The sequence below is a fragment of the Tachypleus tridentatus genome, chromosome 2 (assembly GCF_004210375.1).
Source record: "Tachypleus tridentatus isolate NWPU-2018 chromosome 2, ASM421037v1, whole genome shotgun sequence".
Taxonomy (NCBI): Eukaryota; Metazoa; Arthropoda; class Merostomata; order Xiphosura; family Limulidae; genus Tachypleus; species Tachypleus tridentatus.
Window position 1 is genome coordinate 21,450,567 of NC_134826.1, and position 20,373 is coordinate 21,470,939.

A 20,373-nucleotide genomic window follows, 5' to 3' on the forward strand; every position below is an offset into this window, starting at 1 on the left:
AATCCATAGCACCTACCACAAAGCACAAGAGGAGGCGTGTGACTGTTTACAGATGTTGTTTTTTAACAAGGCAACAGGAAATATTTGCAAAACAGATGGATGTAATATAATGGACTCATGCAAGTATCTTCAGGTACTGATTCATTATGGTATAGCCAGTGGTTTGTGTATTATTGGAAAAGATTCTACTACCAAGAAGATATTGACCTCAAGCACCCATCCAACTTGTGCAGAAATTACTTAGCTACAAAAGAAACAGCTGGAGTCATTCAAATTATGTAATGGCCCTCACAGAGCCCCAGTCTCAACCCAACTGAGTAGATCTTGAATTTGACAGGTCAAAAACCTGACAAAACAAAAGTTACTTCCAAAGAAATTGTATAGGGAAGTATTAGAGACATTTGGAGTAACATCACAAAGGACACTTTTATTAAATATGTTGTAACAAAACCTGAAAGCCTCTCTGCAGTTATTAAAATAAAAGTGGGACACAAAATATTAACTGTTTACTGAACTCAAACACTTCCACAAAGTTTCTGTTGTACTAAATATGGAGATTAATAAAAGTTTGATGTTTCACCTGTAATTTACCTTCCATTAATCTTTGAAAGTAGCCTGAAAGTCTAATGTTTTACTTTGTCCTAACACTTTTGTATAGTACTATATGTGACTAGTCAGTGACATAGAACATCTTGTTTCAACTGTTTTGATACTGTATTTCAACTAGTCTGTTGATAAAAAAACTTGTGATTAGTCTGCCATTGAAGATCTTCTGAATGGTTTACAGTATGAATATATTTTCTGTGCAGTTATCTATAAACCTTTATCATTAGTTTGATCTATTTAAATATTTAATCTTGAAGAAAGTGTCACAATACTTTACAGCATTTAAAGAAGATATGGACATACTGTTTGGTATGATTGTTTATGTGGATTTGTACTTTGAACCCTTCAGGATGCCACTGCCATACAACAACCATGATTCAGTTTGAATTGTGTGTTTCCTTATAGCAAAGCCACATCGGGCTATCTGCTGAGTCAACCAAGGGGAATTGAACCCCTAATTTTAGCATTGTAAATCCATAGACTTACCACTGTACTAGTGGGGGGCTCAGTTTGAATTCCCATTAGAAATATGAATCAAGTGCACAAATTAATAGACAAAGCCTAAACTGTACAGATTACGATCTCAGCCGCCAATTTACATTCAGCAAGACATATGTTGCTATTAAAAATACTGGTAGCATTTGTGGTCAGTAACTTAACTACAAAAGATGGGACACCCAGCATTAAAAGCAATTAGCCCCTAAATGTATTCTCTTGTCAGCAATTTTTAAGTTTATCAGACCCTTTGAACACCCTTCAAAACTTCAGGAGTTGTGGAACATACATCACCATTTTAGTTGAAAAATGCTTAATTTTTTATGAAGAAACTGTATCAAAATCACTCCATTTTGTTTTATATTTAAAGAGACAATTAACTTGCATGTATGCTGAAGGGTTATTAATTCTTGGTATGAATAAATGTGAAATTAAGTTTATGATCCAGGTAATAAAATGACTTCATGTTGATAAATATTCTCAAAGAATAATTGTTACACACATGTATAATTACGTTAGCATTTGTAAAATGAATGGAAACATTACATTTATTGTAATAATAGTAAATAATCACAAGTTCCAGACATTGATTAGACACCAAATTATGTGAAGTGATATTATAATACCACACAGTTATTGCAAAATATAATATCCAAAAGCTAATATTATTAATTCAGATAGCACAACAAGTAAATCAATCTATGACGTACTTTTTCAGAGTTTTAGTTGGCAAGAGAGTAAAATAGGAAAAGATTTTCTGTTGGACATCTCACCAATAATATTGTGTCTTGAAAAAGATACACACAAGTGTTCGAAATTTCCTTTATAATATAATATTCAAGACAAAATAAATAAAAAAACTTCCAAACTGGTTATATATTTCACATGTCAATAGGTTTACAATGTTAAATAACTGAAACCCATGACTTGGAATCATTATTATTATATATTAAAAATGTGTAAAACTCAAACAATAAAAAAGAAGAAGTGATTTGGAAATGACCTTTTACCTTTAACAGAGGAATAGCAACCTTCCCTAAAAATTCACAACGTTTATCCCTATCTTCATCATAAACGGTGACCTCTAACACACTGTGGATGTCCTTAACCTGGCTTTGTTAAAGATGAAAACATTAGACACAAAGAAAGAATATAATTAATGTTAACTGATGAATTTCTTACAACTTAAAGTAGAAATAGTATACAATAACAATTACAACAACTTTATTTATTCCAATATATTCTTCCTTTTTTAATTTTCAACATCACACAGATGTTCTTCCTATCATCTCTAAACATTCTGATTTGTGACGCATCAGTCAATCTTTGCTCTTGAAAAATAATTAGCATGCTCATGAAAAACTTCCAAAACCTACAGTTCAGTAAGAGGTAAGAAGTTAGTATCAACAGAGAAATAAATCTTTCAAACAGCCAGACATCAATGGTCCTAAAATGGAACATTACTGAAGACAGGCATTAACTATGTTTGACTATGTACCAGCTAAAAGTTACCAATGAGAAATGGCTAGATTCTTTTTTATTCTTTTTTTTTAGTGTTCATTTCTGCATAAAACACATAGATGTATTTTAAATCCATATTTTTTTATCATTACTGTCAACTACTGATATACTTAGATTAACATCTGTTGTTGGTCATTTTTTGATCAATACAAAGTGTTGAAAGTTATGTTAAATTATGTTTATACTGAAATAAATTTACAACACCAGGAAATGTTTTTCCAAATAGATATATCAAATTTTTCTCATGAATTAATTAATATTATTTATAATTACATTTTTACATCATAAATATTACATTTATTTTTTTTCTATAAATCTGTAGAATTAAGTATTTTACTTACAATGTGAATATTTTATTCCACTCAGGAGTTAAGGTTTTGTATTCTGTATGAGTCTGGAGTCTAGAGTTCACAAGCTCCACCACACAAAAAGGATCACTCTTACCACCAATATCAGCTGCAGCCAATCCTTCAGCTCTGAACACTGAAACATTGCCATAAAAATGTTCACATGTACTAAACTTATCCATTTTAGCATTTAAAACTTAGCAAAATAAATAACAAAGTACAATAAGTTTTCCAGTTGAATCATATCAGCTAAAACTAGTATATTTTCTTTGGCCTTATGGTGACTGTCACAAGCCATTAGGCCAATCCCTAATTCATTAAAGCTATACGCAGTTTGCTTACTACAGTGATGTTTGTTTTTGAATGTTGTGCAAAGCTACATGAGAGCTATCTGCACTAGCCATCCTTCATTTAGCAAAATATAATATCCTAAAGCTTATACTATTACTTCAGATAGCATAACGAGTAAATCAATCTAGTCATCACCACCCACTCTCGGGCTACTCTTTTACCAACAAAGAGTGGGATTGATCGTACATTATAACGCCCCCATGGCTGAAAGGGTGAGCATGTTTGGTGTGACGATGATTCAAACCTGCGACCCTCAGATTATGAATCAAGTGCCTTAACCACCTGGCCATTCTGGGCCACTACAGTTATGAATTAACCAAGCACATTTTCACAAAATATGGCTATTTTTTTACCTTCAATAAACATTACAAGTCTTTGCATAAAGTATTTTTACTAAAAAAGTTCTGTATATTTACAAAGTCAGCCTGACTAAGACTCTGACCGATTTGAATACAAGGTGATTTACAGAACAAAAAATAAAAATACCCCTTTTCACCTTAGTTTTAATATTTGATTTATTTAACCTGTAAAACCTCTTAAATGGTGCTTTCTGTTGACTACAGATAAGTATTTCAACTAAGATGATGTGGTTTTGAACTCTGTCTTGAATGTTAAGGACCTATATAAAATTAAGTTATGACCTAAAATAATGTCCAAAATCATCCATAATTTAACTATTTTTTCTTTTCAACTTGGATATAATTAAGTTAAAACTTATTAAATTTTCAGCCAACTCACTTACTGTCAAATTATACAATCATGACATCATACTAACATACATTTTTCTTCAAATGCTTTTATCAACCCTTGTACTTATTAATTAGCTCCTTTGACCTCACTCATTTTACTTTTTTCTTCAAATGCTTTTATCAACCCTTGTACTTATTAATTAGCTCCTTTGACCTACCTGTACCTGCATCATCAGCTCCTACATACACCACAAAAACTGTATATCTGCTTGCCTCCTTCTACTGCTCTGTCAACTATATCCTCCACTTATGTCCCTCCCTGGGTAACAAAATCTGATCCATTTCTCCATATTTACCCCACATACTATTCTATCCACATGCCTCGTCAAGAAATCATCTATGGCAATAACTTCCTTATCAACCACGTCCTTCTCTCACCTTTTTTTTTTTATTCCATCCAATAGTTCTTAATCTGCAGAAGACAAGGGCTGCAATTTGTTGCTTGATATAACAGGCTCATTACACCTAAAACCACTACTTTTTTACTGTAATAGTACTTTTTCTAACTTCCTGAAAGTCACTGTTAACCTGTTGAAAAATTTGTTTCTACCAAGTCTATTAACACCATCAGACCTTTCCTGTGGTATAAAATCTACAACACGTTATTTATATTCACTGCACTACCATATTTTGAGTCAATTAGGCCTGGCAAGATCTGGTGGTTAGGGTTGCTCGACTTCTAATCTATTAACCATGGATTCAAATCTCATCACTGAATGTGCTCACCCTTTCAGCCATGGAAGCATTTTAATGTAATACTCAATCCCACATCTATTTATAAAAGAGTAACCTCAGAATTGATGTTGGCTAACTGTCTTTCCTTTGACTTGCATTTTAAATTAGGTACAGCTATCACAGAGATCCTTTGTATAGTTTTGCATGAGATTCAACAAATAAAATGAACAATTTAAATGTGTTTCAAATCTATAAAACACAAACTGATTTAAAAGCAAATAAAATAATATTTTTACCTTTAACAGTTAGGTATCCAACATCTTTAAAATCAGTGAAACTATGCAGAAGTCCCTGAAACAAAAACATAACTTAGTCAGATAGGTTTTTTTTCCCCTATAATAGCACTGGTATCCTTTTTCTAGAAGCTCTACATCTTTCTAAAATAAAAAACAGTGATAAGGAACTTAAACTGTGATCAACTTAGGCTTAGGTATATGTGTATTCAGATTCAAATTTCTACATTTTTATTCAGGTAGAAATATACTTAGTTGGTAACTTCATGGTAAACTATATGTACATATGAAAGTTTATAAACTTTATGAATTATTCTTAACCACAGTCAAGATAATTATTGTCCTGTAGGTTTGTATTTGCTTAGTTGTTCTGTTCAGTACCTTCAAGTGCTCATTTTAAAGGGTCATACAAGAATTTGTACAAATTATTATGAGGTGAATGTTCTCTCCCTTGAGTATATTTATTTAGAACAGTCATTACTGTAAATAATCTAAGAAGTTTGAAGATACTACACTAATACCCTGGTCTCAGTTTAAAGTGTAGAAATTCGTTATTTTTTGTTTTCTATCTTGTTCTGCAAGGACCTCTTTGGAAGTCTTCTCTCAACCCCAACAGCAATCCTAACTTAAAAGAATGCAGAAGCTGGTCAGTGACTCGCATTATTTTGCATGTAAATTATCCTTTATTTACTTATTTAATTTTTTTTTTCCCCCATTTATATCCATTTCCACAAGTGTTCTTTGCATAACATTTTTGTAAATATTTCTCATTACCTATTGGATATCAGACTAGTTACCAAGTTGTATGTTTGTGTCATGTGACCAAAACTGATATGGAAGTGCACTTTCCAATAACATGTAGAAATTAAAGTGTAGAGAAGGAGGTGTTAGTTAATATGAAGGTGCAATAAAAAAAGAAAAAAAAAGACATTTTCTTAAACCAAGACTTTTTTTTTCCTAGCAACAATAAGATTTACGTTCATATTCCAAGCCTGTCACTGGGACAAAAAGAGGTTTATAGACGACAAAGAGAAATCCAGGCTTCTTTTACACTAACTTAATTGGTTATTTCCCGTATGCTGTAATAATGGGAAGCAAAGATGGTGGGTCATGAAAATGAGCAACTACATTGTCCCAAGTCTCACTGAGAATGGTCTCTATGAGACTGCAAAGTGCTTTTTAATTTCTCTGGACATTGTAAGTCATGTATGACCAAAAAAAAGTGGTAAAATGTGAGTGGTGATCATGTTTGAATGTATTCAGTGTACAACATTTCTAAACCTTGTGTTTTCCAGATACTTGTAACCATTGTTCCTTCTAAGTTATTTGGCCCACAATTACAATAGTGAGAAGTCTCAACACATTGATGGCCTTAATGACCCTTGCAGTTGATAGGCCTAAAACTGGTAGCATTGGAAAGCAGTCTTAATGATTCAACAGGGTTGATGGTCTAAAAATACCACCCCAAAAAAAAAATGATAGCACATCTGAATTGCCTTGATAACGGTGCACATAAAAAAATTGATACTGCACATGGACTGGAAAAATCAGAGGGAACAACTCTCACTTGTTCAGTATTATTATTTATATGTAGACTCCAATTCCCTTTTAGTTCTCATTTATCATTATTAAACACTTAGATGAAGTCGAAGTAATTTGCATCACATAAATATTTGGTAAACAGAACAAAAACGTACATATACCACATCTTAAGTTTGTACTATGATGTTTTATAACTACCAAGCTATGTAAAAACCCCAACACATTATTTTCAACTACAGATAGAATTAATGACTTAACAAAACACAATAAGATTTTCAAAAGCAGTATTTTTATACTTGCCTTAAAGGCGTTCTGAAATAAGTTGAAAGTGTAAAAAAATAAATCAAATATAACTAAACTATAGTATAGTATTACAATAGGCATATTACTGTATGTTATAGACAATTTTCTATTTCTACCATCAAGATCAACAAATCAAATGTAACAGTTAGGAATAATTTTGTTAAGATTGATTTTGTAAGTTGTTAAAAGTAATAATAGAGTTTAAGGTAATTTCCCAAGATTAATTTTGTACATGCATGAAAAACATTAAAGTCTTTAACTAGCTAAACTTGTAAAATAAAAAACAATTAGTTATCAGTATAACACCACAACCAGAAAAACTTACATATCTTGCTACACATATTTCCCTCTCATTTGCCCGCTTTTGGTATGTACATAAGTCAGAAATAGTTTCTATTCCTTGTGTGCCACTGATTGTTAGCAAAAGATAAATCGACCCAGCTCCATCTTCCAAATCCTTCCATAAACTGTGCGTTTTCTCCTTTTCTAAGGTATTTAAGTCGATTATGCATCTACATAATAGAGGAAAAAGAGGAAAAGTCGAACAAAAAAGTTTCACATATGCCACACATTTTTGTTACATTTAAATCTAACATCTCTATACTCAAAACTAGCACCTGAAGCCTAATCGTCTTTACATAACAAACTAAGACCTGAGGAAATATTTTTTGTTCTTATAAATTTATCATTTTGTTTGTTTGTTTTTGAATTTCGTGCAAAGCTACACAAGGGCCGTCTGCACTAGCCATCCCTAATTTGTGTAAGACTAGAGAGAAGGCAGCTAGTCATCAACACCCACTGCCAACTCTTGGGCTACTCTTTTAGCAACAAATAGTGGGATTGACCGTCAAATTATAATGCTCCTATGGCTGAAAGGGTGAGCATGTTTGGTGCAACCAAGATTCGAACCCGCGACCTTCAGATTACGAGTCGAACGCCTTAACCCACCTGGCCATGCCGGGCCCTATTTGTCATTTTACCAATTCAACAAAAATACCAAGATTTGTTTAGTTATATTAGCTTCCAGTATCTTTATGTTATTCCTCTCACATAATGCAACATTCTTTTATAGAAAGGTCCAAATGAAACAAATAATCCTCCTGTTACATACATTGTTTACCTTACCTGCCCATGACATCATCCCTGTTATGATAATCTTTATTCCACACAGTTATTTCCAATATCTTTGACTGATCGTAATACATATGAAGATCAAACTGTTCCAACCACTTAGGATTTATAGTTTTTATGGCGTTCTGCAGTGGAAAAAAGTGTCTTACTTCAGTAAGTACAGCATAAATTCATATTTTCATATAAAAGACAGAACATTTTAAGATATAGTAAAGTTCAATTACAGAAAATAAATCAATATTTTCAGTAAATGTGTTCGATACGGCTTTTAAAAATAAAACTCAAACTCATCTATTTCATTCACAAATTAATTCATAAAGAAATTAATAATGAATGTTTGAAAAAGTTTGTAATATGAAACAAAGAGAGACAGTATAGTACTTAATAATAATTTATCATAGCCAAATAATACTTTACTACCTTATTTAAAACATAAACTGTAGAAATGAAAGACAAAATTCAATATGTTTAAGATATGCTTAAAATATTTTTAAATAAGTTAGTCAACACTCAAAATAAATGTTACAAGATGATTTGAACAAATATTAGTTTGGTTATATCTGAAAGAAGAATAACTCATTGTATTTAATACACACACACTGGCCATTTTATTGGCATTCACACACATATATATATATTTGTTGAACACATAACCACATGATGTTTCAGGTAATTGTCTGAATCTTATAAACGTGGAAATCTAGTCATATAATGGATAAAGGCAAGGATTTCCCTAATTTTTAAAGGGCCTTGACAGTTGGTGCCTCTGTATCAGGAACATTACTATGAAAGACTGTTTCTAACAACAGTAACAATCAAAAAGTAAATATGTCTTCTATCAGAAAAACTGTGGCTTCCACTCACTGGTGACAGACCAAATAAAAAGACAAATGAATAAGCTTCTGAGGTGGAACAGTTGTCATATTCCATCAACAGCACTAGAATTCACTTTTCTCTAATCATACCTTGTGAATAACATTAAAATAAGATACCATGTACAGCAACCAGAAGCCATTCTCAAAACTAGTATTCTCAGAAGCACAATAGAAATTCACAGCTTCACTGGTGCCTAAAGTTCAAACTTTGTGACAGTGGATGACTATAAGTCACGTTTCCCCTATTCTTTAACAATGGCAATGAAACAAAACCAGGTGATCATGTTCATGTTTTATCAGGAGTGAAAACTATTCAATGGGATGTAATATATTAAGAAGAATTCTCTTAGAAAACTTAGGATTACTGCATTTCCACCACAAAAAACAAGGACTACTTCGAGACAATCCTCCATGTTCATAATATTTATGTTTTGTTGAATAGCACAAAAGAGACTTGCTTATTTTTTAAAGTAGTACAATCATCATATCTTAACCTAATTCAGCATAATTTGAGTGATATAAAACATCAGTAAACCAACTACACACCATACAGATAAATAAGAAACCTCACACCATCTTATGCAATGTATGCCTATCACATGCTACAACAACAATGGTCAGTTTTCCAAAGCAGTCTTTGCTCTCTACACCCTTTATTTGTATGATAACTACTGGTGATAAGCACTCCATGAAGGTTTCATTATTTTGTTCATCAGCATCTGATCTATCTCAGCTGTATCCTGGTGATAAATAGAAAACTGTGTGAAGGTTGTATTATAGTATGTACATCCCAGGATCTATATGATGCCAGTTAAGGTTCTTTCTTCCTAGCTAATATGGTCTCTTCTGACAAACACCTTGGTAAAATATGCCATTAACATCCCACATTCTTGCAGCAGGTCTAAGATGAAAGTATTTGTACAATTTCAATCAGCAGTCTCTGGTTTGCCCGAAAATCATGTATTCGGTCTTCAGTGTGGTGTGACTGATGTAACATTAACTCAATTACTAGATTCAATTATTCAATTAGTTTTTCTTGAAGCACCATACCTACTATTCTTCCAACCAACATCTCCATTTTTGTTAATGATTAATTACAAATCATAACTTTGCTGTCAGACATACAACTGTTTCAGCAAATAAGGCTTGTTTTTCAATGGATTTCAGATATGCTCCAACCATTGTATTTACATAGAATTGTTTTCATAGTTATACAGAATTGTAATATTGTCTACACACAGTTGTGTGGTTTATGGTTATCAAGTATAGAAGGATAAGCGTTTTACGGTTTTACCATATAATTGTGATTCATGTGATACATAGGCTGCTCTAGAAGATAGCATCTGCAAAAAATCTAAACCTAAAATGGTGGTACCCAAGTGGCCAACTATCACAGTTCTTGTACGCTTGCTAATGGAACCTATAACGTGGAGTATAAAAAGTCTTTAGTTACTGGCCAAATGGTATTAAGCAGGTCAGTGACTAATACACTGTGAGATGAAGTAGAGGTTTAGTAGCACCTGTATAAACAGTTTAACAGATACCACAACATTTACTGTTTACTTTTAATTCCAAGCCTCTTCTGGGAGCCTTTGGAATTTTCTTCAGTTGCAGAAAAATGACAGTAACTCTACGGCACACAATGCCTTTCCATCCACATCAGAATTTCTGTCTGGACAGATTCAAGATGCTTTTGTATTTAGTCTCTGGTCACATCCAAAGGCATCATACTGTGAAAGGCATTAACAGTGATTGAGTGATTGATGTTGACCTCTGCCTCTGACATAACTCCACAAATCAAACAACGTGTCTCTCAGATGTTGATCTTTGCAGACTGCTGCATCGAACACAAATCAAACACTATAACTGGTTTCCTGAATGTTGACCTCTGTACCTCATGACATCAAACATTCTAATGTGTTTCCTGAATGTTTATCTCTTGTAACTTATTGCATCAAACATTACGTGTCTCTCAGATGTTGATCTTTGCAGACTGCTGCATCGAACATTCTAATGTATTTCCTGGATGTTGATATCTGCAGCTATTCAATCCATCTTGACATCTTTCAACCTGTTCCTCTGATTTCAGTTGACCTGCTTGAGACTGATTAGTTTACCTAAAGTTGCTTGACAGATGAGAGCATGGTTCAGCAATCACAATGACAGGTAAATCATATAATTTCAACAAAAGACTTGAAAACTCCTCTCTTTTTTATTCTCAGTTCAATCTGGGTTTTCTTTCAACAAATTTAATTCCGCAATGCAGAATCATCTCTTGGAATAGTTTTCATTAAGAGCACAAATAAGAAAAATAACTTGGAAGAGCAGTAACTAGATCCTGGTCAGGGTACAAGATTTATTCAAGTGAGTTCACCTGTGGTAATAAAAGGTTGTACTCTACAAAGTTACCTATATCACTAAACACGAGATTCATAAATCTAATATATAGAAGGACAGGTGCATTGACTTGTTGCAAGTGAAAAGACAGTACACTGAAGTAATAAAAACAAGAAAGTTCAAAAATAAATAAGTGACCATGTTAATGGCTGGAAAACATAAAAAAAATAATAAAGTTAATAGGAGTAAACATTATGAGCACTGTAATAGAATGAAAAGGTTTGTTTGTTTGTTTTTTAATTTCTCACAAAGCTACTCGAAGGCTATCTGTGCTAGCTGTCCCTAATTTAGCAGTGTAAGACTAGAGGGAAGGCAGCAAGTCCTCACCACCCACCGCCAACTCTTGGGCTACTCTTTTACAAACGAATAGTGGGATTGACCGTAACATTATAATGCCCCCACAGCTGAAAGGGCTAGCATGTTTGGCGCGACAGGGAGGATGAAAATGAGACAGGACTTCTACACACACGTCTTGGGTGCTTTGGATGAAATGAACTGAAATCCTCAAAGGTCAGAGAACATCTCCCTGAGACTATCAAAACTCTATCCCAAATACAAAATGAGAACTGGTTAATCACAAAATAAGTCAAAATGCAACTCTTCATAAAAGTAGCAGATGAATTTCTTAAATAATCTGACTAAAAACAAGTCTCTCCTCAGGCTTAATTTTGCACATGACTGATCTACATTTAATGCTCTAAAAGCAAAATTGGTTTGTTTTGAATTTCAAGCAAAGCTACACAAGGACTATCTGCACTAGCTGCCCCTAATTTAGCAGTGCAAGACTAGAGGGAAGGCAGCTAGTCATCACTACCCACCACCAACTTTTGGGATACTCTTTTATCAATGAATAGTGGGATTAACTGTCACATTATAACACCCCCACGGCTGGAAGGCCAAGCATGTTTGGTTTGGCAGGGATTCAAACCTGTGACCCTCAGATTACTAGTTGAATGCCTTAACCCACCTGGCCATGCTGGGCCTAAGCAAAATTGAGGTGCAATAATTTATTACATTTTTATATACAATTATCAAGTTGTTGATCATAGCTGACTGGTCAAAAGAAAAACCTTAGAGTTTGTGTAGGATTTTCAAATCCTTCTCATAACATCTGGATCTCTGTATGAAAGATCTCTATCCTTGTATGAAACCCATAACTCCAATCATAGTAGAAAGCACTGGAATGTCACTTCAGCACTTTTTACAACCTTTCAGACAATAAACAATCTTTATACAGCAAACTATGTTTCAATCTGGCCCCACATACGTAATATGAATGAAAGAAAACTGTCAACACAGCATTACCTCATTCTGGGATGTTAATACAGCACACTCATGCTGTCTCAGCATAAAATAAAATAAAACATTAAATATTTACTCTATGTGTATGTATGTAACACCCTCCATAGATTTTACTCAAGGTATACGTCCCTTTAGGCATGATAAATACTAGTTGAGAGAGTAGCAAATAAAAATTTGTCCTGTTCTTTTAACCTTCAAAAATACACTGTTGTTCAGAAAAGCAATAGGAAATTCATACTGTAAACACTTGTTTCTTGTTCTACTACATCCAAAGTCCACTGGATTTTATTATTTATGCACTTGTATCACACACCTACAGTACAATATGATCAACTATTAGTTTTGTGATAGTAACAGTGGATAAAATATTGAAAAATATCTTACAAACAGAAACTATTGTTTTTCATTGTCACAAGTGTTAAAACGTTTTCTGAGTTGTAGTTTCACATTTTGTTAACTTATTGTTTAAATTTTTCTTTATAATTTTCATTAACCAAAACTTTTGTGTCAGAAGTACTTTATTTTTAGTTAATTTTCTACCATTTGTAAAATGACACGCTGGGTTCTGGCAATTCTTTTACTGGTTTGCTTGTTTTAAATTTCGCACAAAGCTACATGAGGGCTATCTGTGCTAGTCTTCCCCAATTTAGCAGCGTAAAATTAGAGGGAAGGCAGTTAGTCACCACCATCCACTGCCAACTCTTGGCCTACTCTTTTACCAACAAATAGTGGGATTAACTGTCACATTATAATGTCCCCATGGTGGAAGGGGAGCATATTTTATGTGCCGGGGATTCAAACCCGTAACCCTCAGATTATGAGTCGAGTGCCTTAACCACCTGGCCACGGCTTTTATTAGGACTCAAGCACTGATGACACATAATTACAAATAATTAAATTATAATAATACATTTTCTTGATACAAAGACAAATATTTTACCTTGCTCCTGTATTTTTCATTCCCGAGTCTAAATTTCACATAGGGATCACTAAAACCATTCTCATCCATTGAGAGAAAGTTCTTTCCTTCCACTAGAACAATTGTCACTACACAGTCCCACAGTTGAGTTTTCTGCTTTTTCACATATGCATCTCCAGGTTGTTTTATGCTCTTGTTGAAATACTGCATCAGACAAAAAGTTTGCTTGGGTTAAATAGAAGCCATAACAAATTCTTTATCAACACTACGTATATTGAAACTTCTTTTTGGTGCAATAATTTACTATAATTCTCTTTTCTCAGCAAGCTATTTTTTTTTCAATAACACAACTTATTTCATTATTATTAAGTGAATTATCCCATCATATTAAGTAACCTGAGAAAGCTTGGTCTATCTTTAAATCCTTCACAGACTGAATAATACAAGACATCAAGTAAAGTAGCAATGAGTTGAAACCAAACAAACATGACTGCATAACTCTGATTCAGAATACAGATTAATACATTAAACTCATGTTCCTTTCCATTCTTCAAACTAATAAAATGTAACTTGAGCACAATGTATCTGAAGAACTAAAACAATTGAAATATTTATAAATAATTTACACTTCCACTTTATACAATGTGTAAAGAAAACCTTTACAAATTTAGTACTTTTGAGGACCCAAGTTTCTGCCTTTAACCATCTTTTTCAAATCTTTATTATCTCTACGATTCATGTGTATGTGTTGTCAGCAACAACAATTTCAGTCGGTATCCTTTATGTAATGAAAATGTTTGTTGAATTTTGTGCAAAGCTGTTAAAGTTCTAAATGTTCCATCCATTCCAAATTTCAAGGCAATAATTTAGCAAGAAGGCAAACAATCAACACTCCACACTGCCACCAACTCTTGGAATTGACTGCACATTATAACACTCTATGGTTGAAAAGATGAGCATGTTCAGTGATGGAATTCAAACCCAAAGACTTAGTTCCTAGTGCCCTAACCACCAGGGTACTTTTCTTCCACAACATATTCTAGTTTGCTTTCAGGTATGCACTTTTGTCCCACAATCTGATATACTGTGAAACCATACAAATTCGACTTTTTTTTTTTTCTATGTCATGCAGCCAGATACACAAGAAGGTCAAATTCTAAAACTTATATCTGAGAATGGTCAAACCAATAGTGTTAAATATTTAACTTTTGTTATTCGCAATAAAACAGCCAGCTACCTGTGAATACAACACCACTAATGTGGTACCATATGTAAGTTTTCAATTACTTAACTCTGGTTAAGCCAGCTAAAATTGGAAGCTGACTAATACATGAAAAGAAATATGTATGCATTATCACTCTCTGAGGGCTCAATACTTGGCCTGAAGGTTTAGAACATTACAAATCAGATTTCCATATCCACAGGTGCAAAGTACATTATAAAGGTTTGGCTTAATAACAAACAACAAAATATATACATTTTTAAAAGAGAAACTTAAATGATATAATATCTGGTGTTGATCCTCAGATGTGAAACTAATCAAATATTACCCTACGTATACAGCCATTATAACTTGAAACTTTGTAATACTGACTAGCTGTATGTTGATGACTATGAAACTAAATACTGTGAAAGAATTTGCTTGTTTGTTTAGAATTTCATGTAAACCTACAAGAGAGCCATCTGTGCTAACTGTCCCAAAATTAGCAGTGTAAGACTAGAGGGAAAGCTGCTAGTCATCATCACCCACCAACATCTCTTTTGTCAACGAATGGTGGGGTTGATCATTACATTACAACACACTCACGGCTGAAATGGAGAGCATGTTTGGAGGGACCGGGATTCGAACCCACGATCGTAAGATTGAGTCAAACGCCCTAACCACCTGGCGATGCCGGACACACCATGAAAAACTACAAAACAAACCAAAAATACAGAGCATTTGTTGTATCAAATTATTAAGATCTGTAGACTATCTGAATAGTTCTGTAACACCATCTCACTGAGCCAGATGTAAGCTTACAAAGTTAAAATAATAACATTCGAAGTTCAATTCCCTGTGATGAAAGTGAACCACAGCAGGCGGCTCATTATGTAGCTTTATACTAAAAACAACTACACATGATGCTTTATAACCAAATACGCTAAGTAAAACTATTTTAAAAGGTCTGTTTTCTAAAATACATTACTAAACAAATTACGAATATTTTCGCTATGATACATACCTTTAAGGTCAAAGACACAACACTACTTAAGCTATTAAATTCAAAAATGTTTTCAATGCTTCCCATACTTTAGAATCTGACGCTAATCTATAATGGTGAAATTTCCCACAATGCCTTAGTTTGATAATATTTTTGTTTACTTAATGTAAAACAAAATCCTACTTTTTATATCTTTGATAACTTTACGTTGTGTTACATCGAAATATTTTAAATTTTAAAATTTCAAACTGAATAGCGCTTTACATGCACTTCAGTTCAGAAATTAGGTCAGAGACAACTTTGAACTGAGACAGAACTGTACCTAACTCTAAACTACTGACCAGTGAACAGCAACCCCTGCCATTAGGGTTCTCTCTGGGTCTTTAATCCAAATAACGAGATTGCTTGTCATTTTTGTAATGCACGAATGGGTAAAAGTGGAGAGCATGTTCAGTGACCTACGATATCTCGAACCATGAACCCTTTGATTCGTTAAACACTTCTATATGCAGATAAATATGAGAAAGATGATTTATAAACACGGGCACAACTAATACACATGCTACACTGTAGACAATGACAACTCCAGAATTTTCGTTCAACTTTCTTTTCACTTTTTTTGTTTGTGGTTAACAAAGCTATAGAATGGGCTATGTGTTCTTTGCCAACCATGATTATCGAAACCCGTTTTCAGCGTTATAAGGGAAGAAGTTCATACACTCACTATGTTATTTATCATACCGCTATAAATGCCATCCTTCATTCTTGTAAATGTTACTTACTTGTGCAGGGTTCTAAGTAATGAAATAAAATATAGTGATCTAATCACTACAACTGAAAATGTTTATGATACTTGAAATTAAAAAGGTAAGGATCTGATAAATATACATGTGTGTATTTTTCTTACAGCAAAGCCACATCAGGCTATCTGCTGAGTCCACCGGTTCTGAAACGACTCATAATCTGAGGATCGCGGGTTCGAATCCCCGTTGCACCAAACATTCTTGCCTTTTCAGCCGTGGGTGCATTATAATGTGACGCTCAATCCCACTATTGATTGGTAAAAGAGTAGCCCAAGAGTTGGCGGAGGGTGATGATGACTAGCTGCCTTCCCTCTAATGTTACACTGTTGAATTAGGGATGGCTCGCGCAGATAACCCTCGTGTAACTTTGTGCGAAATTCAAAACACAAACAACCACCAGTTTTGGTAAACACCAGCAATGTATTTATAAAAATGGAGATTACGATTTAAACTGGTTCTACTTTTAAAAAGGCTTAAATTTAATCGAAAATAAAAAAATGTAACTGAAATAAATTAAAACCTTGACCAGAAGTTGTAATGGTAACAGTTCAAAAACCTTATGACACGGTTTATGAAAATTTTATCATCCAAATACGAGGTTCAATTCTTACTTATACAACAATAAATCGTTGAGATCAGAGTGATGAAAAGTCGGTTAGACAGTGTGTGTGTGTGTGTGTGTGTGTATGTATGGGTATCGTAGCAAATAACAGGAACACCACTAGCTTACTTATCAGAAACAACTTCAAAAAAACTTTATTACTTTTCAAATGTAGGCTTGACAATACTAATTAATCGTCCAGCCTTTAACAAAACTGTATCTGAAGTGTTGAAGTACAATAAAAGCAAATACGAAACCCAATCTGTTATTCCATCAACCACTTGTCACAATAACAATTCCTTGCTACATCAGTAACCTTGAATGAGGGCTAAAATACAGATGTATTTACTTACACACGCACACAATAACATTTAAGAGACAACAACAGACCTGTTGGTCCATCTTGGTTTTGTATCCTTTCTTTCTGATATTCTTTCCGTCAGACAACTTAAAGTAGTTTTTTTGTTTTTTAATTTCTCACAAAGCTACTCGAGGGCTATCTGTGCTAGCCGTCCCTACTTTAGCAGTGTAAGACTAGAGGGAAGGCAGCTAGTCACCACCACCCACCGCCAACTCTTGGGCTACTCTTTTACTAACGAATCGTGGATTCACCGTCACATTATAACGGCCCCACGGCTGAAAGGGCGAGAATATTAGGTGTAACGGGAATTCGAGCATGCGACCCTCGGATTACGAGTCGAACGCCTTAACACGCTTGGCCATGCCGGGCCCACTTGAAGTAGTCTGCGAGCGTCGCAGGGAATATTAAACATAAGAACCGGTAACAAAAACAAACTTTACAAACAAAAATGGTTTCTTACACTATTGTCTCATAGGTCTGCTAACAAAGTATGTGAAAAGTGGAATAAGTGTTTTCTTTGCACGTAACCTCTATATATATAATACAGTTGATATAACACAAAAGTGCAATAAATGTTTTACAAAAACAAGAAACGTTACACTTGGCTTGCTAACCTTTAAAGAACTATTCCGGAAGATAAGTGCCACGCCCACCTGTCTTCTTTTTCACAAATTGTCAGTTTCATGTTTTATACTGTGTGCTTTATAACCAAAAGAAAGCCAATGTTATAATTATACGAATTGACGAATTATATTAGATTCGTTTCTGTGCAGAGAACTGTCTACTCCTCCTTAAATTCGAACGTTTGTTTTTCACGCGAATCGTATCAATAGGTTTAGCTCAACTTCTTAAAAGGTAGCCAGAGAAATTATAATATATGCCGTTATGAAACATTGTTTTGTGTGGTCTTTGGAGTATAATTTAATTAGATTTATTTAGTGTAGTTACTAAATAGTTTAAAAAGTGGCCAAGTGTGTTAAGACGTTCGTCTCGTAATCTGAAGGTCGCGGGTTCGAATCCCCATCGCACCAAACATGTTCTCCCTTTCAGCCGTGGGAGCGTTATAATGTTACAGTCAATTCCACTATTCGTTGGTAAAAGAGTAGCCCAAGAGTTGGCGGCGGGTGGTGATGACTCTCTTCCCTCTAGGCTCACACTGCTAAATTAGGGGCGGCTAGCGCAGATAGCCCTCGAGTAGTTTTGCGCGAAATAAAAAAAACAAAACAAAAGATACTTTAAAAAATAACAATAATAAAACTTCAGCGCCAAGTATGCTCGCGAGAAGCTCACACGTTACGTAATTCGATACTATAACTTGAGATGCACGTTCCCGAAAAACACTAAAGTATCTCTTATTTGCATGCAACAAATATTGAAGAGGATTTTTTTTTTTTTCTCTGAAAGCCTGGGAGATTTGTCAAACTTTACGGGAGAATATATCCAATACATCGAGACTCCCGGCGAATCCAAGAGAGTTAGCAAGCAAGTTCAAGATCACAACTACAACCAAGTTATGATGAAAGAACAAACTTTTGGTTTTTAAACAAAGATGACAAAACGTATTGGTCAAATGCCCTGAAGAGAAAGAAATACAAAACTTCAAAGTGCTCGTTCTGAAAGCAACCAAATGAAATAATATTTTTTTTTTGTTTTTCCAGTCTTCAAAAACATACAGCATTTTAAATCAGTAAACTTTGTTCATCGTTTTATGTTAATGTTTAAAAAAAAACGTGTTAAGGAATAATTTATAAAACGCATTTTAAATCGCGTGAACAAAATGTCATATACAATTATTGTAAAAAATTAAAAATATTAACAGAAACAAGTATACAGTTAAGATTATACTGGCAGATAAAAGAAAAATATTCAAAATAATAACAGTTAATGACGGAATTACACTAACAAAACTCTTATAATAGGTCAAATAAAACTGAAAACAAGGAAAATGAAATACAAGTTTTATTTAGGTTATGAAAAGAAAAACAAAATGGTGAAGTTAAAACAAACGCCAAAATGACTATTTTAGTTTGTTGTTTTTTTTAAAAACGTCTAGAATACTGCATCGTTTACACGAACATTCTCTTGTTTTTGTTATTTTTTTTAATAGCGTCTTCCTTGAATTTTGATAGCTTTTAATTCAGGGTTGGCTGTAAATGTTTCAAGTTTCAGGCTAGAAGTGAAACTACCCTATACTACATATAATTGGAACAACAGAATTTCAAGATTTAGCTTTTTGAATTCCACAGTAGAAGTAATTCCTTTTACCATGACATTCCATCAGAACAAAGAAAATCGTAAGTATGCTTGTAAAGTTAAGAAGTCTACTTTGGGGCTTTTAGAGCCTGAATAAGTTATCTTTGAAAGTATTTATTCTGTAGTGTCTTATGTTATTTTGTTTGAAAACTTCTTACACCAACTCTTCTCTCTTGACATACGATTTACATAACAAGATCGCTAAATAACATTAAACTTTGCTCCAAAAACGTCTGAAATGAACATTTTAAGAAAGGATGTTTTCCACTATTATCTAATCTGACTCTCAAAAAAAGTATTATAAAGAAATAAAAGTGGGATAGGGGAACAAATTCCAATCCTTGTCTTTGCACTATTATCTGTATAAAACATATTTGATATAAAATAACAAAATCAACAATATAAATGGCTAATAATTTCAGTATCTTATGCTGATGAAACTGTGCTTTTATTATCTTTTAAACTATATGCAAGAATATACTTTTCACAGAGAAAGTTTAAAATGAATGGATTATTGAATAATGAAACACTGTTCTTAATTATACATGTAAAAACAGCTGGTATGGGTAGAGAAAGCACTATGTAGAGGAGCGAACAACATTTCGACATTCTTCGTTCTTCATCAGATTCACAAAAATTTTCATG

At 33.6% G+C, this 20,373-nt stretch overlaps 1 protein-coding gene across 3 annotated transcripts in view; it reads right to left on the reverse strand.

Annotated features, from left to right (window-relative positions):
• LOC143239252 (multiple C2 and transmembrane domain-containing protein-like) overlaps positions 1-20,373 on the reverse strand; it is a 65,238-nt gene that overhangs the window by 15,317 nt on the left and 29,548 nt on the right. For all 3 annotated transcript variants that reach the window (XR_013021088.1, XM_076480163.1, XM_076480168.1), the window contains exons 7-12: positions 13,528-13,710; positions 8,008-8,138; positions 7,208-7,394; positions 5,041-5,095; positions 2,964-3,105; positions 2,112-2,214 (exon numbers count right to left, since the gene is read on the reverse strand). Coding sequence is in view for 2 of the 3 variants with exons in the window: in XM_076480163.1 (XP_076336278.1) it covers positions 2,112-2,214; positions 2,964-3,105; positions 5,041-5,095; positions 7,208-7,394; positions 8,008-8,138; positions 13,528-13,710 (801 nt within the window). In the remaining variant the exon portion in view is untranslated. The remainder of the gene's footprint in view (positions 1-2,111; positions 2,215-2,963; positions 3,106-5,040; positions 5,096-7,207; positions 7,395-8,007; positions 8,139-13,527; positions 13,711-20,373) is intronic.